Source organism: Lathamus discolor, chromosome Z (assembly GCF_037157495.1).
Source record: "Lathamus discolor isolate bLatDis1 chromosome Z, bLatDis1.hap1, whole genome shotgun sequence".
Taxonomy (NCBI): domain Eukaryota; kingdom Metazoa; phylum Chordata; class Aves; order Psittaciformes; family Psittacidae; genus Lathamus; species Lathamus discolor.
In genome coordinates, this window is record NC_088909.1 from 12,106,616 (window position 1) to 12,131,477 (window position 24,862).

General features: G+C 43.5%; 1 protein-coding gene and 1 long non-coding RNA gene across 2 annotated transcripts in view; one reads left to right on the plus strand and one right to left on the minus strand.

Annotated features, from left to right (window-relative positions):
- Positions 1-24,292, minus strand: part of KCTD15 (potassium channel tetramerization domain containing 15) — a 44,425-nt gene extending 20,133 nt beyond the window's left edge. Inside the window, exons 1-2 of the mRNA XM_065661620.1 lie at positions 24,086-24,292; positions 18,639-18,814 (exon numbers count right to left, since the gene is read on the minus strand). Coding sequence (XP_065517692.1) covers positions 18,639-18,814; positions 24,086-24,088 — 179 coding nt within the window. The 5' untranslated portion in view covers positions 24,089-24,292. The remainder of the gene's footprint in view (positions 1-18,638; positions 18,815-24,085) is intronic.
- On the plus strand, positions 12,399-16,539 carry LOC136004703 (uncharacterized). The gene is made up of 3 exons (XR_010608576.1): positions 12,399-12,464; positions 15,445-15,559; positions 16,396-16,539. It is a non-coding gene; the product is annotated as an uncharacterized LOC136004703 (long non-coding RNA).
- Positions 24,293-24,862: the final 570 nt, after the last annotated feature.

Consider the following 24,862-nt stretch of genomic DNA (forward strand, 5'->3'; position numbering starts at 1 on the left):
CCCTTCTTGACAGGGTAAAAAATACCTGCAGAAAAGTCCATCAGAAAACGTAACACTGCGAGAGCACAAAGTGTACTCAAACAGCAGCTTCGAAAGGAAAGTTCGCCCAACAGGCGTGCGAAGCCAAGGAAAAGAGCACAGTGCCTGCAGGCAGCTCTGTAAGCCCCACCAGGACCTGATGTGCTCAATGGGTGGATCTTGGGCAGCCAGAATGAAATGCTGCGCGCAAAAGCATGGAAACAAAATGTGTGCAGACAAGTCAGCAAGTGCAAGGGAATGGGAATGGTTTTGCACTGTGCAAACTTGTTAGTGCTCAATCAGAAATGAGGTACCAGCCCGGCTGGCAGGCTCAGGAAGCTCCAGCGCCCTGCGATGTGATGAGAGCTAGAAGTTATGGGAAGCTTCACTTTCTAATTTTAAAACCGTCTTAAAATTTCTGTCCAAGATTTAATCTCCAGATGGGGAACAGACTGAGCCAAGATCAATCCTAGTAGTTGAAAGCCTAAAGATGCAAACATGCTTTCTACTGCCTCCACCTCCCTGGCCAGTCCTGCAATGCTCACACCATCTTCCCAGTGCATGGTCTCTTCCCAGCCATCTATCCCCCCTCAGTTCCTCCTGCCCTCCCAGCAATGAGCTCTTCCTCACCACTCCGCACTGCTGCCCACCCCGACCCTCACAGGGTCCCTGTTCCTGGCCACTGCTGTACCATGTCCCAGCAGAGCAGAGCCCTAACAGGGTCAGTGTCCAGCCTCCAGCTTAGCAGGTATCACCAGCACCTCAAATCCTGTCTGGATGCTCTTCCCTGCTCCTCCCAACACCCAAAACACAACCTGTTGATCCTATTTCTACAATTTCTTTGTGCTCCTGTTGTTTCTGCTAAAGGCTTTTTACATTTTCAATCATGTTTAGCCAAAACGCCATGGGGTGAGTTTCTACCTTTGTACTGATTTTACTATGATATTAAGATCTCCTTTTATTAGATTAAAAACAAACAATGCAGACAGCCAACCCACAAGGACAAGAGCGCCAGTAAATTCTTTTCTTAGTTTCTTGGGCAAGGGAGGAAGCTGCGTGTGAGCACCTACCAACGGCTGCTGCTAACCACAGCCCCCCAGAGTGCTGGCAACCGACTGTCCACATGAGCTCCCTGCAGCACCCATCAAGATGGAAATACAAGGGTGGGCCTGCAGAGCAAGGACTCTGGCCCCCAGAGCAGAGCTCATCACACACCATCTCTTTCATAAACTCATCCAACTCCATCTTAGAAGCACCCAGGGCTTTTTGCATCCCCGGTTCCCTCTGGAGCACCCTCAGGTCTTCCTGAGACCATCACTGCTCACAGCCACAGATCTGTACCTCACACACCGTCAGGGGGTTTAATGGCACTTTGGGATAGGAACATTTTTGAGGTGGGGGGGTTCCTTTCTGGTTTGGGACAATTTAGCCATTTTCTTGGCAACTCTTACTAAGAAAGAACTTCTGTTTTCTGTTCAAAGGCTTTATAGGCTGAGAGAGCTGGGCTTGTTCAGCCTAGAGATGAGAAGGCTCCAGGGAGACTTTCTAACAGCCTTCCTATACCTAAAGGGGCCAACAAGAAATCTGCAGAGGTACTTTACACAAGGGCGTATAGTCACAGGACAAGGGGGAATGACTTTAAACTGAAAAAGGGTAGATTTAGATTAGACATTACGAAGAAGTTATTCCCTGTGAAGGTGGTGAGACACTGGCACAGGCTGCCCAGAGAAGCTGTGGCTGCCCCATCCCTGGCAGTGTTCAAGGCCAGGTTGGATGGGGCTTGGAGCAACCCGGTCTAGTGGAAGGTGTCCCTGCCCATGGCAGTGAGTTGGAACTGGATGAGCTTTAAGGTCCCTTCCAACCCAACCCAGTCTGGGATTCTGCGAGTAAATCTGGTTCCAGAGGCTTTCAGACGAGCACCCAGCATCACAGGACCTGTGGGACAGCCAGCAGGTGGGATGCAGCAAGTACAAGCAGAGCCCTCAACTCCCAAGCCCCACCACAGGGGAGCCACTGTGCTTCTGTCCTGTCCCACCCACGAAGCCAGCACAGCAACACCGCATAAGTAAAACACTATCACAGTGTTGCACTAAAAGTATTAATTTAAGTAATTACATGATTAATATTTAACTGTTCAGTGGTATGTTTTGTCATTCATAATTTAGTTGTTTACATTTATTAAAAATTGATTCTGTAGACACTCTTCCTGCCCAATGTCAAATCAGCAGGGAATGCACATTTCAGCAAACTGTCAGCAAGATGTGTCTCTCTCCTAATTTTATGAGAGGAGAGGAGAGGAGGAGAGAGAAGTGCACTCTCCTGCTCCACTCAGTGCAAGCATGCAGTGAAGCTGGTAGTAACTTCAGCAATCCCTGCCTTCTGTCCGGCAGCTGTCAGTCATTCTTGGCTGTTGGGCTTTGCTGTGGATCTGGAGGAAGAGGTGGTTGTGGGAAATGCCACAGAGAGGAAGAGGGTTGTTTAGAGCTGGGACACTGAGCGTGACCTGAAACTGCCCCATGGTACACGTTAGCAAAGCATCCCAGGTGTACAAGCAGAGTCATTGCTGCTGAGCACAAACAGTGCTGCTTATCTCTTGAATATTTGCTCAAGGTGTGTAGGATAGATACTGTTACCTGCTTGGAAAAGAAAAAATGCTGTGAATTGGAGCAGAGGTGCTTGAGACTGGAGCGCCTTACACGGTGCCTGGCATAACTGTGTCTGTTACAAGCCTGTACGTCCCATCACAAGGAAGTAAATTCTGGGAAAGAATGAGAAAGCAGCTGGAGCAGTTGCGCCTACCCAGTGCCTGCATGCTGTGAGCCAGCAAATTGCTGGCACTGCTGCATCCCAGTCACAGCAGCACAGTCTGGGGTAGGCATGGGACAGTGCTACCAGGCCTTCGCAGTAGTGCTTTCCATATTTCCATTATTTGGACTGTAAAAGTCATGGGTTTTGTGCACAAGTTCTCAGCAAACTCATGGAGAAAGCACCTGCAGCTGCTCTCCCCAGGGAGGTATGTTAAAACACCCAATGCATCGGAAAAAAGCAGGCAGGACTGGCCGGAGGCGGACAGGGATAACCCAGCTGAGCAGCAAATGGGTGTCTTCTGCCTTCTGGCCTGACAGTACTAATGAGGGAGGGATGTTAAAACATGGTCTCTGCCAGGACACATGCTCCCTCACACCCTGTACAGCGAGGAATGTGGCTAAAGGTTGCATCTGGCTGCAGTAGGTTTTCTGATCTGCCTCAATTTAAAACTTCAGCTATATTAGCATGAAAATCCATAAACAAAGTTCTGTTGTATGGTTATACCATACCTTCACACCCTGCTACCTGACCAGTGGTTTTAAGCCGTTCTCTAATTATAGGAAACTAGCATGTAGCAGAGGCACTGTCTGCAGTCCAGGCCTGTGCACAGATGACAGGCTGCAGAAACTGTGTAGGCTTTAGCATTACAGCTCTGCCACAAGCTCCCATTTTAATCCAAGGTAACATCTTGACCACCTCAGACTGCTTCAGGCATGCACTCAGCCTGGAGGATGCTTCAGCTGGGGAGAATTTTGTTTTAAGCATCTTTTAAATGTTTTATTTGTACAGTGATGGAGAAAAAGTGGGGGTGGGGGAGGAAGAGTCTCAGTCTTCAATTGGGAGTATAAACTACTGCTCTGTAAACTATGGTAAATCCAAGCAATCGTGTGCTCTGGGACCAGTTCATGTGCCTGAAGACACAGAGAGATGCTCCAAAGGGTGTTTCTGGCATAAACAAGCCTAGACCAGGTACTTCTCCCACCACTCCTAGAAGATGAGGGTGAGCACCCACGTTTCAGCAGGGCAGCCTCAGATGTCCAGCACCCTCCAGGTACTGCCTCACCCTGTACAGGCATTGCTCAGCCCTGGTCCCTTCAATCCTCATGGCACAAGTGATATATTCAAGTGTTCAGATATTCAAGTACAAAACCGACCTGTGAGAACTAAATGGAGATACTAAAACTTCTAGTCCCAAAGCCCTTCTCTCAGTCTGAACAAAAAATGAGTAGGGCCCGATCTCAGCAGAGAGATAGAGGAATTAACACACAAGGTTTATCCATCACCAGCTCCTATAACCACCTGTTCCTGCCTTCCAGTACTGATCCCGCAAAGCCAAAGGAGTTTTTCTGAGCCACATCCTCACTTTGCAGTGCTTTTGAAGGGTATTGTACTCATTAACTATTAAGCACCTGAAGGAACTGCAGGATCTATTACCTAGATTTAATACTTCATATTTTGCAGCTCAGGCTACAATATCTATTTTTGCAACAGATCAGAGCTAGTCTATATAGCATCAACACGTATTTTTACAAGTCAATTATCCATAAAGAATATTATCATCTACCACACAAAATCAGTCTTAGGAAGTTCCAGAAGGACTTTTTTTCTGTTCTTTATACTGTCACTAAAAAGCAAAATTAGATATATAATGGATTTTCTAGTTAAGACAAAGGCACAGACAAGTATGTTTTCAGTTCCCTGCTACTATCAATTGAAGGCCACTGAAGCAACAAGTAATAGAATTCACTGAAGTGGAAATTACCTATTACTTCTGAAATACCACAGTGCATTTATGGTAAGGACAGGAGATCCTACAGTTCTCTCTTTTCTACCTATTGTTAACAGCCTATCTCCACACTTAACACACTTTGGCAGGTGACTATGATACATAATTTTATGGAAATATGTATGTATTTTTAGATCTTAATACATAACACTTATTTTTTAATTTGTAGAGACAGTATTGCCTATACATAAATCAGCAGTTAAGACAAGAAATTGGGAACACTAATGCCAGCTAGAGAAGCCAGTGTCTTTTCCTGCATTAAAAAATTGTCTTGGCAGTCAAGAGCCACACTGGTCCTGCATCCATGCAGCCAAGCACCCCATCAGGTCTTGAGGGTGGAGGAGGAGTGCTCAGACAACTACAGCGACTAAGAGAATTGGGGCTCCCATGAGCTTTCCTGTCAACACTTTTCATGTCCACCAAATTTACAATATTAACATTAAGCCCTTCACCTCATTGTGATAGGGGGATTAGGCCCATCAGCACTGGCCACTCATCCCAAATTTATCAGCAAAATGTTTGTCTCCAGGGTCTGCCTTCTACCACCCATTTCACAGGGAGTCAACAGCTCAAGAGCAAAATGCTGCTTAGTCCTGAGTAATGGTGGCAGAGTCCAACTCTCTGTCAGGCTAATGGTTATATTTTGCCTTATGAAAATATCATTTGTCTAATTCAGTGTGTTATTTTAACAGCTACAAAAAGATTTCAGTGAAGAAACAGTTCCTTTTATGTTAAACTGCTGTATTATGAATCCTTTTGCGGCATTTGGCCTATAACCACACTTATAGGCAGAGTAAGTAGACACAGACAGAACAGCACTCATCACTACACACACTAGCATCCGACCACATTTATTTAAGCCATCAGTCACAAAATGCCTTCGCTGTGCTTAACAGGAAAAAAAAAAGTAACTTTCAAATACAGGTACAATTTGCACTTCTCCACTAGAAGTTCACTATGGGCTTGTTTATCCTTTGTAATAGGGACAGTGACAAACAGCGCCCCATCAGTTTTTGATGCTTAACCATACTGTTTGCTGTTTTGAGCTGTTTTGGAATAACCATCACCAGAACAGAGGCTTTGACCATTGAAGGCGTGCAGATGCACGGCAGCCCAAAAGGAAGCAGAGGCTGCAGTTATTGCAGTTCAAGACAGCCCAGTTCTGCCACCCCTATTCCTACCAAGCAGTAACTGCTTGGGGAAAGTAAGAAGGCCAGAGTCTGGCTGACTTGCATATTCTTAATAAAAGTAACCAAATAATATTACAATGTAATATAAATCCCCAAAATACAGAACTTGTTAACACTAGAAGCTAAATACTATTCTTCCAGTGAAATACTCCTAAGTCCAGGTAATTGCACAGAAGCTCATACATTCCTAGTAATCCTTAGCTCTTTCGGAATCCCTCTCTGTTTTAAATCATGGACTTACACTCGAAGAAGCACATGTAAGATGGATTTTTAGTACCGTAATTTTTTCTGGTATAAAGTTCAGGTTACTTTTACTCGTCTTACGTCTTTTACTTCATTCAAACTGACCTTTTGTCTAAATAGTTGGTGAAGATTAAAAATAATAATATAAATTTGTATTGCAAAAGTATTCTGATTTTTTTATGCCATCATGATGCTGTCCTGACTTGAGCTCTGCAAGGATTCTTAGCCTTTCATGTTTTCTCAACAGAGAATGTAAACTAAATTTTGGCTATGAAAATCAATGCAAGAACAAAAATTCTTTAATTTAAACAAACTTCTAAACTAGCATCTTAGTTTACTAAAGTGTTCCCTAGTTTCCCAAAGGTCCCAATCCCGCAAGAACTGCATTTCACTTCAAAATCTGTGGGAGTAGTGGGCACTCAACAGAATGAAATTGTTAATACATGAGAAGATGCACAATTCAAACAAAACATGCCTGCCTATACAAGCCTTTTCTTGCTATTCCTTTAACCATCCCTCCCCCCTAAATCATGGTACTTTGAGGGCCCTGCTGAGGACAGAGCTGCACCAAATGCCAGATCTCTTACTGCTCACCTACTTGCTGTAACATCAAGTGCAAGCTAGCAGTATTTTTACTAAGATTTGCAAATCTGACTAGATCTGGACATTACTTCCAATACCATCACCCTCGTACAACTGGGAAGTTGAAAAACATGTAGATACTAGTTGTATTTTAATATAAATGGGCTAAATCCTTGCCCATGGAAAGAGCAAAGAGCAAAACTCCTACTGGGACTGGCTGAAGGCAGGGAAAATTTCAAATGTAACTCATTTATTTATCTTTCAGGGTGCGGGTCTGGCCTTTTGCATCTTTTGCATGTGTGGGTGCTGTGAAACCAGCATGTTTCAATACACAGCAGGAGAAAAGAGGGATAGATACTGAAGGGCTGCACAATCTTTTATAAAGTGCAAATGGTGATAGTTAACACATTCACTTTGGAACCTGCTGCTCCTGTAAACAGGTAGAATATTTACTCTGCTTAAACCACATCACTTCTGATCCCAGACATGTGAAAGCTGAGCAGCTTTTTCCTACAGTTCTTTCATTTTTCTGCAGTTCTTTTATTTATTTCCATATTTACAACACAGGCTGTCCGGGACTGCAGCACTGCACCACCTCGGAGGAGCATCCTCAGTGCCCACACTGACCTCTGCTGCACTGGGACATCTTCATGCTGAGAACAGGAATGATACCAGCCTCTCTAAGTATGATGAATGAATAATGCTCCTGTTTATTCTTACATTTGATAAAGCTGTACCCAACATACTTTTCCTGGCTGTTCATTTAAAGAAACTGAACACACGAAGAATGATTTGTTAAAGAGCTATTTTGACGGGAAAACAACCACCAAAGCCCATATACCCACACAAAGTAGGAGGACTAGTGGAACAGTTTTTGCTGGTGAGCCTGAACTGCTGGCAGATGCAAGGCAGAAGCAAAGAGGAATCTGCAATAGTTTTCTGTTACTGCAGCTGGAGAGCAGGGACAGAGAGGAAGCGACCCCACTGACATGTCCACTGGGAAGAGCCTGGCTCCATGGCCAAATTCCAGCAAAAAGAGGGAGCCCAGACCTGGGAAGGAGACAGTAATACACCTGATGCACAGAGGACATATGCCCTACAGAATTAACTTTGGTAAGAAATTTAAAATAGTAGGAAAACATTAACTGTTGGATTCTGATGAGATACTGAAAGCTGAACCTGGCTTTTTTATGTGACTGCAAGAGATTAATTCTTAAATACAATATTATGGTCATGGGTTTGATTCTGGTCCCAGTGAAGGCAAGGCCAAAACATCCTCTGATTTAATTGAAAGCAGAAGCAGGCCCCTACTTTAACACTCATGCTTGAGAACAGAATACAACTACATGTGAACAGAAGCAGAAATATGTTTGGAACTGGTTACAACTTCATGCGTGATTCCCCTCCGCCCCCCCTGTAGGACTAAAAAGTGGTCATTGAATTCTTTTCTTCAGTCAACAGCTGTATTAGGCACAACTGGCCCAAATTCAGCTCTTTTTTCCTCCCAGACAACTCCAGCACAAGCAGAGGACCCCGTTTCTCTGTTGTCATCTACCAGTTCTTACGGAGTTCCACTAGCCAAATTTATCCTAATTCGAAGTTTTGTGCCCCAAATGCCAAAGCTGCAGACTTTGGTATAAACTGTCCTGGTACAACTTGTTGGCATGACATAGTATGACACCAAAGAGGTTGAAAAGAGTCTCAAGTGCCTGGTTTTCACTGTTCGCTTTCTCAAGACAGATTTGCTGCTGCGAAAGTGTCTACCAGATCAAAATGGATTACCTGCAGCACTGGCAGCATCTGCACTCCATTAGGAGAGAGGCACAACAGGAGCCTGCCTTTGGACTGGGATTCCTTCAGCGTTTCAGCTTTATGGTACAGATCTCAGTTTCCAATGCTTGCCAACTGATCCCTTCTGAGTCTGACCAAGAGTAAAGATGCAAATGCCACATAACAGCTTCCCAGCATCCACGTGCAGGACTCCTTTCAGGTTTTGCTTTATGTGGTCCTCCTTGTATAAAAAAGCAGCAATTTTAGGCTTTGAATGCGTATCATACTACAGTAGAGCGAAATCAAGACAGTACAGGTGAACACCGCAGTATCTCTGCTCAGCCACTGTCCTGGTGCCTGGCTCTGACAGGCAGGCAGTCATCACAGTGACTGCATCAATAAGGAATGCAACTGGGTACACATGCGAAGCTAACTGCCATCCTGCCTGGAGTTTCAAGTGAGAGTAAATCAGCTAAAAAAAAAAGAGCAAATCCCTCTAAAATGTTTATAGATTGACACTTCTTTTTTAAGCATCAAAAGATTGAATTATATGCAGATAAGGTGAAGGAGTAGGCAGGCTGGTAGACAGAGCATAAAGAGGAGTTTATAACTCTGGAGTTTAATTCTAGCTCTGCAGCTTCTCCCAGTTATCAAATTGGCTTAAGAGAACCACCAGCCTGATGTAACTCTTTATCAATGGAGTTATACCAGGGATGAGAGTGACTGACAATACTTACTGTTTCAGTCACCAGATTATGTATTTAATGCCAGTACAGCACAAGGGAACAAGCTGATGTGCTGGAAGGACTAGGGATACTCATCAATTTATTACAATTCCATGCACCAGAAAAACTTGGCAAAGTCCTTGTGGCCAGCAGCAGCACAGAGCATGACCTGCTTAAACTATAACCTGGCATCCTCCACACAATCCTGTTACTCTGTGTTTGAGAGATCTAGTACACCCCTCATGCTTTCACATAAGCATCATGTGTTTGCACACCTGCATATTTCTTCTATTTAAATATGCACCTTGTTCTTAAAGATTTTATTACCCAGGAATAGCTTAATTCTGATTCAGCTGAACCCAGGACAGTTACACAGGTAGAAATTTGGAGTAACTCCTTCAAAACCAGCAGTCATCTCTTTGGGAAGGCCATCTGACCAAGAAGGATACCTGCTGGACCCGTAAATGCATGATGCTTTGTCTTCATTTGCCTGTTGTTTTTGAGACAGTACCATGAGTACCTAGCAGAAGCGTTTTACTACAACGTTCAGCTTCTCTTAACTGCTCTCCACACATCACAACAGTATACATCCCTGGTATAACTCCACATAGGTCAACAGCGTTACACTAGGGATTATTTTGGCCAGGTTTAATTATTAGTCCAGTTTTCTAAAAGAATAGGGCTTATTTTGTTTTCATTTAATCTTACCGTAAAACTCTCACTGACTTCACTGGAAGACAGGTTTGACACAACGTACCAATATCCAAACCACCTCTATTTATTTCAGTGAAAGTAGGCAAGAAATTAATATGGTCCAATGTATTTTTAAATGTTAGATTTCATAAACGATCACAAGCATGTAGGTCACAATATATACACAGAACGACACCTATAACAGCCACCAGTGGGATCATTAAAATAATTAAGTTAGGCCTAGAGACAAATTCATTTCATAACATCCTCCCTACAAAACAGATACCACCTTGCTTCATAATCTAGGGAGTCTATTTTATAAACTTCCTAAGTAGTTCATGAAATAACCCCCCTAAGCAGACTAGGTCTACTTGCCATTGCAAAGGTCTTTATAAATCAGAAGACAAACACCAATGATTCCAAAGACCAAATATGAAGAGGTAACCTCATTTGTACCTCATCTGCTCCACTGGTCTGGTGGTTAGCTGTGACCTCAGGACACGATTTCCAGTACAAAGTTACCAAATCCACATCTTTACATAACTCCTCTCCCTATGATGAGAGAGCTAGACACACAGCACATGAAGAAGCCATCAGAAAAGAGATTCCCCTTTGCTTTAAGTGTAAAGCTGCTACAGCTGTGAACCTGAACATAGGTGCAGTATTTTACACTGGCAGGAAACAGTTTCCACTAGCAGCACATAAAAGTAGGAGACAGGTTTCTTCCACACATTCCATGGGAGTGGTTTCTGAAAGTATGCTACTAATGCTTTTCATATTAACACTGTGAAGATGACTGCTAAAAAATATTTAAATAGTGCTGCTGGCACCAAAGTGCCCTGTCAGGTGTGTGGTAAGCAAAAGTAGCAAGAAAGAAATGACAAAGTACTTGACCAACTAACCTCAGAATCTGCTAGAGTGGTAAACAAACAAACAAAACCCACAAAAAGTTGATTTTTTGGTCTCTCCATCAGCATTTCTGTGTGAGTTTTAATAAACCAGACTAGTTTATAACCTGTTGTAAGCAGGAAGGGTGGAAATTGCTAATATCCTTAGTGTAAATCAGATAGAGTTGTGTCACCATTGTAGAAGAAGAAACGGAAGAGAAGAAAATGAGACAAGGACAAGGTCAGCTAGGTTTTGCACTGACGGTACTGGAGACACTGTTAAATGTTTATCCTCTGGACTCCTCTCAGAGGCTGTAAGGGACATTCCCCCTGACCACTGCCAGGCTGCATGGAGATATCTGCTCTTCCCTTCCACTATCTGGGCTGAGCAGGCCAGTATGTGAATAAGAATGTGCAGTTCTCTCAGATTCAAGCTTTTTGAAAAGCCTGTGCCAGACATAGCACCATAGCCATAATTTTATTTCTGTAAGTCAGACAAGTGTTGATTTGCTATCTTCTCTACTCCATGACTAGCTTGGTCTGCCCCTTCCTAAATGCCATAATATCCATTTATGCCTAGAACTCCACACAACCCAGGCTGTAAATGTATACGGAGAAACAATAATTTCCCAAAGCGTGTTCATGAGAGACTATCTAGGCAGTATTTTCTTCTACATTTCATCAAATATTCCAAGTGAACACACAAATAAGTCAGACATCAACAGGGCCCAATCTCATCACTCAATTACAGTAGATGTGTACTCCTGAAAGGGAAATTGCTTTCCTCTCCAGAGCCTGCATGCAATCCCTGGGCAGTGCTGTGCCGGGCAAGGCAGTGGTGAAGAAGTCTGGGAAGTAGTAAACACCTTTATCACAGCAGACAGCTTAGGTCTCATGTGGCTCCCTACATGCCAGCTAGTAGGAGATCCTGGAGAAGTGGACATAGGCACATGTGAAGAATTAGTTTCCATATAAACTCCTCCCTCCCATCTCCCCAAGTCACTTCAGCGACTTAGTGTTACAGGGACTAGTCTCCTTTACCACCAAGCCAACGCTGCAGCTGTGGAACAACAGCCCTGGGTAACATGCGGAAATCTGCTGTTACGGTGAGCTTCATAGGCTCTGTCAGACCCGAAGTCCAGAACTTTTTCTTATTAGTGAAAGCTAGAAACAGGGTATCTAAAATCGTCATTCCCAACTGTAATTACATCCCTGTTACAGACTGTTTTTATTTTCCATAGAGGCCAAGCCACGTGCCCCTCCTCTGGCCCAGGTCATGCCCTCATACTCACAAACCTAGAACTGGTGTGACTCTCACCATAGTGGCTCTGGCCAGCCTGCAAGAGGAAACAGTTTCTCATCTCCACCCACTGTGCTCTGCCCCAGGGGAGCTGTGCTGTATGTATCCTAACAGCCCAAAGGAACAAACACTTCACACTTTCCCCATAGCTTATCAAAGTGCTGCATGGACTTCTGCAACCTCAGCCATGCAGCACCTATACCAAAGTGGCTTTGCAGATGGGGAAAGACTTGTTCAGCAGCCTGGCAATCTGGCAATACAATTTCCTTCGCTTGCACCAGCTCTGTCTCTGGTAAGTGCAACATCCACAGGCAGGCTGGGGGGAGACAGAGGATGGGAAAGGGAAATGCCCTTTTTAAGAGTTTTTTTCCTTAAGGGTCAAAATTCACTTGGAAACCGAAGAGATCTGCCCAGTCAATAACCAAGTAAGAAAAACTCGAAAGATTTATCTCTAAATTGCAGGTGGGTGAAATGAAACTGAAAATTATTTTAATCTCCGTGAAACTTCTTATGTTAATTCAAAAAAGGCACTGCACAGAACCAAAACCTCTGGTTTTCAGCTCCTTTACTGGTTCTCATCTGTAGCATACACCTGATTGCCTTAAACAACAGCAGAGCTCCGGGGAGCCCTGGCAGGCTCATCCTTCTCTGCAGAGCTGCTACACTGGTGTGTGGTGTCGTTACGCATACGCAGTGATTGTGCACTGTGCCCATGACCTGCACCTCTGAGCGTTTGTAACATGCAGGGAAAACACTCCTGACTCTTCAAGTGTTTTGCTTTAAAGTCTGTGTATGGTGTAAGTTCACAGTACCTATAAAAATTAATGAGCTTTTACACTGCAGGTCACGCGCAGGCACATTCTGTAGCACTTTGGCTGAATGTGGGCTGCTGGCTCCAACTCAGAAACTCCGCTTTTTATGTAATACACAACAGTTCAGAACCTGGTGTCACCCCACAAGCAGGGTGGTCAACAGCTGATCAGCGGGAAGCACAGTACCTTATGAAGGGTGAAAAGTGCCATGGCAGCACACTCGTGTACATCCTACACTGTGCTTAAACCAGAGTCGTTTAGTAGGTGTGCATGGATGAGAGAAGGACTAAAGAGGAACAAGACACTATACAGATGCTGTGTAGGTGAGCAGTGTGGAATGGCAGTAGCATGGAGAGGTTTGGGAGACACCTTATACAAGATGAATGCTATTAATCTGCAGTGGTGCAGGACTGCTGTGGCACTGGGCCGGCGGGAGGCTGAGCTGGCCCGACTGAGCTGACAAGGCTTCTGCTCTAGACCAGGATTCTGCCATTTGAACACACCATGCTTTCACAGCCACCAGCAATCTCTGGTTATAAAGAAATCTGGTCTCCACTTAATCCATCTAGAGTCCCAGTGTTTTCAGGACTGATTGACACCCTAACTGCCAGTCTGGGGCAAGCGACAGAATTTACTAACTGGACATTGGTTTTGGGCAATAACATCAATAATACACATATTTAATGGGAAATTAACAAATACAGCTGCTACAGTGAGTGACACTGGACTGATCTCCTACATGAGCAAGAAATGTCAGATGTTCTCAGGTATGCCAAGTCTGAAGAACTATATATCCTAAACATACATAAATTAAGAATTTCCCTGTTCCCTCCCAAGAAGTGCAGAGCAGGACCTCGTACAGAGCCCTTAGTGTAAAGGATGATGTGGGAAATTTGTCTCGTAGATCTTAACAGCAAATGTGTTTGAGCTGTACCACTGCATCTGGCTATACAGAGTCAGAAATCATGTTCTGTCAGGCACAACAGAGGGGTCCTAAAACTTAAAGAAGAGCATTCCCCTGAACTCAGTCCAGGCCAGTGTGGCTGCAGAACAGGGGAAAAGCAGATCTCAGGTGTCAATGCTGAGCTACAGCAACCAGAAAGATGGAGGAACTGGAGGAAAAAGCAGGAGAATTAAACCCCCCCAGACTGCTACAGAGCAGCTGGAATCACAAAGTCAGGCTTGGCAGGAGAGTTTATCTGAAGGTGGGTCTATACAAGAACGACAGTTTGACAAGAAACACTCAGAGAAGACGTGCTTTAGTGAACTCCTTTTGACCAAAGAAGTCCATGGGTTCAGAGGCAGGGGTATGCCTGGAAAACTCTACTATGTCTTATTCCTGCTTGCTTTTGTCATAACTAATGCCATAAAAAGCATGAGTTTTATAAATACATTTTGAACAAAAGAACATACTTATCTTTAATAGAGGGTTATGCAACAAATACTAATTAACCAAGAATGTAAGGTAAATATATTCACCTTTTATACCAGAAAAACTGACAAAGAGCTCACAGCAATTCTCTGAGTTAAAAAAACTATTAAGGGCTGCAAAAAGGACAGGCTTCTAATGAAAAATCTTGTTCTGCTTTCTAAGAGAAATTCAAAGTGGTATCAAAACTTCCAGTGAAATTGAGAAGCTGGGGCTTGCTGCGCTAGACTGCAAGTCTGCCATCGAGTTCAGTAAGACTGAAGGATCTCGCAATGTCTTTGGGTATTCCTGACTGCATGTTAGGAGCTTGGCTTTTGGTGTGGGTTTGTTTTTTATATGTAAGAATTGTCTCGCTCCCTTGGATAAATACTCTTTGCAACCTGCTTTATAGATGCGCTTTATAGATGTGCTTTATAGATGTGCAGCCTTTACAATCTGTCATATAAATCCATATTCAAGTGTCAATGTGTGAAGGGGATACTTTAGAGGTCCTCTGGGTGAAAACATGAATGGAATTTCTAGAGGAAATGTTCTCAAAGATGAAAAATTTGTCTACTTATCCAGTTACTTCAGAAATAAGATGCTGATGGTAAGGGTCACTAGACTAAATTCAACAGTGGATTTTTCTTTGTACCTGTAACTCACAACTATCAGAATCAGGAGTTTTGGTGGGAAAACTTGCTATGTCAGTAAACTATTGAAATTGAGCCTCAGATTCACGTAAGACAACATCAGCCTCCATGTGCCTCCAAAGCTTGTTAACTTTAATGGCTATTTTGGGTATGCACAAAAAAGCAGCTTCAAGTAGCTAAAGAGGGATTAGTAATATTGTTTCTTAAGTATTTCTGTGACCACAGAAATATTATGTTGTTGTTGATCATAATTTCTTCTATGTTTTTCATTTTCCTTGCCTTTCACCCTCTTTGTTTTACACCATTTCATTCAAAAAGCCAACTGATGAGATGTGTAAGAGTAGCGCATAAGGTGAGCAGAAGTGGTTTAGAAACCATCTTTGGTGGTGGCTGTCTAACCCTCTTCTTTGTCACACCAGTTGTTCACTGCTCAAGTTCCCTCCTTCTTAGGTGTATTTATGTAGCCTGTAAAAATTAACTGGAAAGAGGGCCTCTGCCCCTCTTTAATGCCTAACCTGGCACCCTTCACTTATGCAAATCTAATTAATGAACAAAAGCTTTTCTCTCAGCAGCTGCACTAATACAAACAACATCGAAGACTGTCAAAGTTGCTCTGAAACAACTCTGGGATCACTAAAATGCAAGAACTGACCTCTGACTTCATATCACCAGCCATTCATTCACGTGAGTAAGACTTTCAGAATCAGGTCCTTTCTCCAAATTAGAGCCAACCACCTAACTTGGGAACAGCCAGGCAGAGCCAGCTGAGTGGGCTACGCACAGTCAATCCTAACAAATTACAGTAAGAAATCTACCATGCTGAATGCTGTCAGCTGTAATTTATATCATACCAGAGGGGTGACTGGAGAGCAGGTATAGGCAGGAACTGGTCATACCTATACTTGCTCCTGCTGGGTCTAATCTGGCAAGCTGCTGGTAGCTCTTCTGTCCCTTCAAAGTCAAAGTGAACTGAGTTTGTTCATGACTTCACATGACTGGACCTCCTCAAAATACTATGGAGTATAAACATGATTTGATGATTTATTTTCTTCTGTTTTCCATTAGCATGTGATGTCTCTGTGTATGCACACCCTAACTGTATTTATACACATGCTCACAATCTGTATGTGTCCTTTAACATTCATGTACAGTACGTACTACAAGCTAAAAGCCTACTTAGGAGTTTGGAGCACTGATAAAGAAATAGACATTGTAACACAAATAAATAGGAAGAGTTATTTCTACAGCTTTCAATTTTAGTGAGTACAAACTACATGTGACTGGGGCTATGATTTAACAAAGCATTTCAGAGTATCAGCTTACATCTTTTGCTGAAATACAGTGTATGAATATAATTTCTCAGATTTGGAGTTTTAAACTCACCCTTAAACCGAGAGTTTAATACGCTAACCAAAGTAATCCAGGAAGCTCTGTGTGGGATGAGTATGGTCACGCCTCTGTCTGTGGCCATGCATGTTATCACTGACCACAAGCTAACAGTGCTTGGCCATTAATTCCAGATGTGTTGCTCAGAAAAGCTATTGCTTTCCTTCTGCACCTGTGACAGACCTGAGATTCCTCTCCCAGCAAGACCACTGCGAAGATAAGCCTGTGCCTTATGGAAGATACACACCAGGGCAGCAAAGCACCATCAGGAGTTTCAACCATCCCCACTGAAATCAATGCAAGTACTTTGCCTTAAACAGGAATGAGAGCAAGCCAGACTTAATGGGGGGTAACCAACCAAGTCTACTATGCAGCACTGCAGAGAGATTTCACATACACAAATAAATAAGTAAATAAATACATAGGGGAGGAAACAGATTAAGGTGCACCCTTTGTAATAACTTCATAATGTATCTAGCAATATTCCTACTTGGGATGCTGGATAAAATTGTCATCTAAAGATTTCATCCTGTAAGCTTTTACTCCAGCAACAACTGAAGTTTGAACAGCTGAAAAAGCATTCAACCCTTATGAGATAAAACAGCAATGGTAAAAAAACCAGTAAACAGCAAAATATCAGGCAGGACATGAGCTCTGGTCACGGTTTTGTACTTTCAGTTTTAACACAGTACAAAATCTGAAGAAATACTCTTTTGTTACTATCAAACGGGAGGTTTCAGATCAATACCCTATACTCATTAAGTCTGTGAATTTATATATATACTCCCAAAGCTTCCATAACTGAAGTTTTCATTAAGTAAGTTTGATATAGGGCATATTTTAAAAATACTGTCAGCACTGATATTTTAAAATGTGGAAACAGATGTGCTACTCTATTACAACTACTGAATCTTCCCTGTATTTCTTTATACTATGAAGCATTTGTCTGCTTCTCTGCTATAAATCTCTCCCCACTGAACAGATTTCTTCTCTATGATTAAAGTAGTACTACACAGACATCATTAAATAGGCATTGTCCAGAAAAATCATATTGTTCGGCCTGGCCATAAAATACAGGTATTTCAGTAATTGTTTCTTTTCCATGCAGAATTTCAGCAACTCCATTCCTTGGAATGAAATCACAGCCCTATGCTTTATGACATCAGAAGCATTTCAAGGTGTGTCCATAAATGTCATTTATTGCTTGGGAACCTGCCAAATCTGTAAAAATACCTCGTTCTTTTAAAGGAAAAATCTTCACATGAAAACAGAGCTTTACACTGGCTGTCATACAAAAAAAAAAAAAAAAAAGAAAAAAGACAAAAAACCAACCCAAACCTGTCCTTTATGAAAAGGCCATGCAGGTAGCAAAACCTCTGGCAATGAAACCTGCTGACCTGGGCTCTGGTTTGGTTTGGAGTCAAGAGTGCCTCCTTTAACCAGTCCGCTGGGCACCCTGACACTGCACATCCACACCTTCTCTTGGTTACGTACGAGGCACTTGCCCTTCTGAAATACAAGCAGTCTGAATGATGAAGAGCTCAACTGGCTTAGTGATCATAACTGTAAATCAAAACCAGGTAGGTCTTAATATGCTGCTCCGATGACAGTGCCTTAGCCGTTAATACAGCAGTTTCTTCCACACTACCAGCACAGGGCTGATGCTGTCCAGGATCCCCCACCCTTCACACACCCTGTAGGACTGGGAGCACACACAAGTATACCTTCATGCTGCATCTATTCATAATTGGGCGTATATGGAGTCTAATCTGTGATAATGTTAGCCAGATCTAAATAAATCTTGCCAGATGTGTCACCAACCTGTCCAGCACAAACCCGCTACCTTTAAGCACACAAAGATTCAATCCTGTCTGCAGCTATAAGCAGACAGAGTGGGTCAGCCAGGTGACCACTGGCCAGAGGAAATGACCACTGATGGTGAGGCATACAGCTACCACTGGGGTTAGGATTTTGGCTGGCCAACAGAAGCATTCCTGAGTCCCAGCACAACAAAGCCACACGGTTTTCTTAAAGAGGGAGAAAACGACTTCATTTCCCCCCTCCAAAATATGAAAGAAAGATCTTTCTTGGTACAGTTGGAAATAATCTAGAGCAGCACAACAGGTGTTCCAAACACCATGGCAGAGTGCAGAAGACGTTAAGAGAGAGAATGAGTAGACTCTCTAAATAATACATAGATTTTACAGGTTTTTTTTTCTGTAGAAGCCCAGTGAAGTTACTGTATAAATCAGAAACTGAATTATTCATAAGTGGTGAATAAATCATATTTTGCATTGAAATATTCCTCACAGGTACATGCCTCTCTCCATGCAATGAAGAGAAACGGGCAACAAGCCTGAAAACACCGAAGTCTTACCTGGAATCTGGGTACTTCGTCAAGGTAGCCAGGCTGCTGGTGTACATGTGTCCTCCTACATCGATATGCACGGGAGCGTTTGACTTGGTGAGCTGCGCTGGGAGAGGAATTCCTTGAGCAGCCAGAGGAGAAACCGGGGACCGTGTTAGAGACAGACGGGACATGCTTCTTCCCTCCTGCAAAAGGAAAGAAAAAAAGAACAGTTTCTCTTAAATCTACCAGTGTGTTACCTTTCTTTCCAGTGTGATCACAGATCTAATCAGATCATTTTTGCATCTGCCTGATCACATATTCAGTTAACAAATTATTGCCACCACTGTAATTAAGTGTATTTGCATCATTTTCTTCAAAGTACCAGAGGGGAAGAGAAAGATGCTTATTAGCAATAAGAAATCAAGAAAAAATTTTTTCAAGGTGTCAGCCTCAAGGGGCATAAAACAAACTGCAAAATTCTAATTAAAGGTCGCGGGCTTATGTGTTAGATGTGAAATATCCCCTGACATACGAATAACCAATTTGTGAATCGGGATTCAGGCGTTTTTGCAAGTTTGTCTCAGTAACAAGACACCTCTAAATTAGTGACTTCCTCAGTACCTAAGGCATTCAGTTTATACATGTAGTAAATTTCACATCAAACTAAGATCAATTTTCTGGTTTACTTTCAATAATTGTGAAATAAATGTATGATTTTCAGTTAAGCCTTAATATCAGACATAAAGAACTAATAAGCTTTCAAACCGAAAGCAATTCATACCTGGAAGCAGCGAAAACAGGAAGGTAAGTAAACTGACGCATGCTTTCATGGCAAGGCGCGTGAGAAAGTACTGTACAATCTGGCATGTGAAATTACAAATTCAACAATCCACCTAACATTTACTACCCTGAAAATACTTGAAAATTAGTGAAATTTCTGAATTGAATCCAAAAATCCTCAGCTGACGTACAAAGCAAAAAAAAAAAAAAAAAAAACCCAAAAATACTGAAATGTCTTAAAAATGAACAGGACAACCATAGCAAAAGAAAATTCATCAGTTCTCTTCTGGAAGAAAAACACAGCTTATTCTGCATGAAACGTGTGTTTCAAAGCTGATTTCAGTTAAATCGGTACAAACAGCATACATGTCAAACAGAAAAACAACCTTTTATAAAAGTTTAAGAAAATGTCCAACCATTCTCCCCCTTATGGGTAAAGCAACATATGCAAAACATTACAGTTGAGGACATTTCTGAATATAATCTAATTTTCTTGGTATTTTGTTCTGCTAGCATGCTACCAAGCACTCAGGCTCTTCCTTATATCTGACAAGCACTTTACATGCAGCATGGCAAAGTGAATTCCCATTTCTCCAGCATTACTTTGACAATCTTTCTTAGAAATCTAAAGCTGGTCTTGCCTTTCTCTTAGCAGTATTTTGCACAAGATGCCTGCCTACCCCACTTGATGAACATACAATCAGCAACAATTCTTTGCAAAAACAACCCCCCCCCCAAAAAAAAAAAAATAGAAATCTGAGCTGTATAGAGAGGGATTGAGAAATGTTAATACAGCTGGACAGCTTCACAAAGTCACTGCAACATCTCCATTTACTGTATTCCATCTTGGTTAGCTCCTAAGAATTTCCTGAATCTACAGCACAGAAATACATCACCCCATTATGAATCCACATCCTTTCCTCTTCAGAGGCTGGACGGACATCTGCACTGAACACGAAGCAAATACCAACTCTGTCTTTAGGACTTCTGTGTCAGCCGATGCAAAATTGGGCATTAACATTTTTACTACAGCACCACCTTCAAGGAAAGTGACTGAATCCTTTCATGACTGAAGACGTTGCTTTCTTGTTTCCCACAAGAGCCTGTTGTGGGCAATCTTCAATATGTCATAGAGCATAAATAACAGAACTAACTTTTAAAAACAACTTAGTGTGTAAGTACCTACAGTATTTTAGCGACGTGCTTACTAATCTGTGGGTGCCTCATCTGTCTGCCAACACAGACAAAGGTTTTTGGTTGGGTTTTTTTTTTTCCTTACCAAAGAGCACTGCAAACTCATGCTCGCTCTCTACTCCTTCACTTAAATGAAAGGGTCAAAAGATCCAGGCTAAATGTCAATCCTGTCTTTGTTCAGACCCTAACCATTATCACTAATGATAAAGGTGCATGGTACACAGCTGCCTTAGAAATATATATCATGCAGTTTCACAAAACAAGTGCCTAATTAGGGCTTATCTGCACCCCTTGTTACAACTTCCAAATGAAATCAAAGGACTTCCAGTCTTCTGTAAATGTGTCTTACGTTTAACCATTTGTCTTGAAATACAGACTTCAATTTTAAAATATGCACAGATAGCTAAAGATCAAGTGATCTGAATCTATTTGTGCATATTTAAACACCGCTGCTATCTTAGGATTGTGTTTAATGTTAGTGTACCAGTAAATTCCTTGATCTGTAGAGAGTCTGAGATTCTCAGTGAGGCCATACTCACACAGTAGATATTTAATTTATACTATTCACTGGAGGGACCTTTTGAACAATCCTCTGCTTTTGGCATCTCGCAGCTAGAGCATGTGTTGAAAAAACACTTAATTATAGAAAATCACTGGAAAGCTAAAATAATTCTCAAACTTCTATGGCTTTTCGTACTTACTGAGGGTGCCACTGGCTTTCTGGGGGAGAGGAAGAGAAGGGGAATTAAAGTAAAGGCTTTTCCCCTGGTTGGAGAGGATTCATATTAGAAAAATGAATCCTACATTTTTATTAAAGTTGTGGAATTCAATCATTTTCGTATGAGCAAATTATCAGGGGGCATAATTGCTAAGCATCGCAAGAAGGGCACTGAAAACACTCTTACTGCTCAAAAAAAAAATAAAAATAAAAATTCCCTATTTCTTAAGGTATCGTAACCCTATTTCTAATGACTCCTTCCTCTTCTTAATGTGAAATGCAGCTAAAATTCATCATACTGAGTAATGTACTTACTTTATGCACAAAGCAAAATCCTAAATGTATTTATCCAGCAAAAGTCTTTATGCACATATTTTCTAATACTGATGTGAAAATTAAAACCTTAAGGGTAAATATCGCAGAAACACTAACAAACTTCATTTATTAAACCATGTAAAATAATCCTTGCTCTTTAGTCGCCTACAACAGGATACAGCATCCCAACTAGTGGCACAGGCAATAACCCTGCTCTAATAAGTAACACAGAAACCTGCTGAAGGCAAAATCAATAGAGCCTGATTCCCAAATTATGTGAATATTTAGTTTTTCCAACATTACACACCAAGATCTTTCAGAACCAGCTTATCTTTTTCTGCCTTTCTAAGCTAACTGCATAAGTACTGCTTGTAAAAACTATTTGCCCATGCAAAGTGAAATAATCACAATGCCATGCTCATTTACACACAAAATGATTTTGTGTCCCATTGTGCTCACAGTTGTTCAGCTCTCTAGGGGTGATTAAACTAGCTATGCTGCTACAGCTTGAGATGATTTCACTGAATCGTTTCTCCATGAAGTTGCTTCTTTGCTAAGCTGTTATTTTAACCATAAAAGGTAAACAGAAGGCAGTTGTAAGAGCTCCATTCAGCTCCGTGCCCAGGGCTATAACCCTAGGGCAGAGAATGCTGAAAGACTGCAGAATTTTCCAGGGTGTTGCCTTTCTTGCTCTAAAGCCTTTAGGAATACTGTTCATTTAATACACACTCTAGATGATACATTTCAGATCCTACTAAAAGAAAGACTTCAAAAGTGTAAGAACTTTTGGGCGGATGAAGCTTTCCCACCTCTGCACATAGCTCGGGGCCATGGTAACCAATACTGCTGTTGGATGTTGGGAAAATACAGCAGGAATAAACCGTGCAGAGCAGACATAGAGGGACAAGGGAGGTGAAAGGTTGCAGGGTAGAAACCGGCAGCAGGCTGGAAGGGGCAAAGAGAAAAAAAGGGAGAAGAATGAAAAGGAGGCAGCTCAGAAGGAGGGACAAAGTTAAATCAAGAAGCAGGCACTTAAAAGACTACAGATGGGAAGCAAGACTAATTAAGGATGTAAAAGCGCTTTGTTTCTAAAGTTTATTGTTGCCAGGATAAAAATTAATTGAAACTAATGCTGTTATTCACTCGCGCAGTTTAATTCCTTCATGCACATTTAGGACGTGAGCTGAGAACTGCAGGTTTAAGGACCTGCCATGAGGCAGCTCTTTCCCCCGGGGGCCGGGGCCCGGTCCAGCGCCTGCAGAGCCACGACTCACGCACCCCGGGACTGCTCCCAGGCCGGAGTCAGGAGAGAGGAAGGGGAGGGGGCTGTCCTCCTCTCCCTCTCCCCCCCACCGAGACCTCCATTCCCAAGCCAGCAGGCCCTGAAGAGCTCCGGGGTAGGCTCCCCGCGCAGCCCAGCACCCCGGGGCGGTGACCGGCTGCAGGAGTCACCCGCATGGCAGCGCCGGCGCGACCGGAGGGACACGGTGGCTGCAGACCCGGCAATTACCTTTGTCTCTACACACCCAGGGAGGGCGACCGCTCGGGTCTGCCTCTGGAGCCACCCCGAGACAACCGCTCACGCCGGGAACCGGGCCTACAGACAAAGCCGGGGGGGGGGGAGGGCTGCAAACCCTGGGCTCCAAGGCTTCGACACTGAAAGTCAGGGAAGGTTTGTGCGCACACCTCCCCACCTCCCCACTGTTTCCCTCAACACTGGACCGAGTGACAGAGGATATGATGCCTGAAACTTTTACGGGGTGGGGGGGAGGGGGCAGCTCCCTCAGGAGCTCGGCCGAAAAAAAATCTAAAGAAAAAAAAAAAAGAAAAAGAGGCTTCCCCCCTTCCCAACCCGCCTATCTCCAGCCTATTCAGTGCAAGTTTCACGTCACCCAAACGCCTTTCCAGGCGTGATGTCCAGGGAAATCACCAGCAAGCAATACACCCGGTCACTCAACTTCTTCCTTTCTCTTTTTAAACACACTGCGTGCCCAAAGGTAAAATTCAACAAAAAAAAAAAAAAAAAAAAAAAAAGGCACAACATGGCGTCCTTTACTTATTCCCACATAACAAGAGAGGAGATGTCTTAGATGAATGCAAGGGAAAGGCGAAAAAAAAACCCACCAAAAAGCCAGCCCCGAATCCCCGCTCCTGCACATTTTCCGCGCAGCCAATGGTGGTGAGCATTAGCCAGGCTAATGTATTAATTTTGCAGAAGTGTGCCACATCGCATGCAGGAGCAGAAATGCAAACTATAGCCTAGAGTGGTTTGAAGTCTACCCCAGACCAAGCCTTCCACTCTCACTGGCGCCAGAGTTTCATTCACAGCCCGCCCGTCTTTTCCATACGCGCCGCTCCCCATTGTCGCCCGCCTTCCCTTTGTGCCGAGCCGCCCGCCGCCAACCCCCGCGCCCCGCTCCGCGCTGCCCCGCGCACCGCCCGGCCGACCCCCGCGGCTCCGCTGTACCATGCGAGAGCGCGGAGCGAGCCGCGCTGCCTCCGCCGCACTGGGGCTTGGCCGTCGTCTTCAGAGCCGGGGCCGGGGCGGCAGCGCGGGCACCCCGGGCCGCGGGGCTCCGCCGGCGCTGCCCATGCTGGAGCGGAGCAAAACAAAACATACACACACAGAGACACGGCGCTATCAAAGCGGGGCGGCTGCAAACGGGTCCTGTAGCTTTAAAAAAAAAAAAACAACCGCCCCTCCGCCGCTTCTCCTGCGGAGCCAAGACCCGAGTTAGTTTGAAGAGACACTTTCCAAAAAAAAAAAAAAAAAAAAATTAAATAAAAAGGAGGAGGGGGAAGCAGGAGAAGGCGAGAGCGCGGTGCGCCGCGATGCAATGCGATGCACGGCACGGCGCGCACTGCGCGCTCCGGCCCGGGCAGCCGCGGAGCCGCCGCCGCGTTCCTTACCTTGAGCACGGAAGAGATGTGCAAGCCCCCCTTTGGCTTTGGGCTCTGTTGGGTTTGTGTGTGATGGGCTCAGCTTTTTTGCTTTTATTACTGTCTTTGCTCCGCAGATCCTGCTGTGATTATTATTATTATTATTTTTAAAGCTCCTCTGTCTGTCCTCTCTCTCCCCCCGTTTTTGCTGCTTCTTTTTCTGTTTATTTTGTGTGTGTGTCTGTGGATGTGTGTGTGTGTGAGGGGGGAAAAAAAACCTTTAAATGAAACTGCCGAGGCTGTTATGAGAAGAAAGGCAATAATCCCGTCTCTAAATAACAGAGGGAAGGGAGAAGAGGAGGAA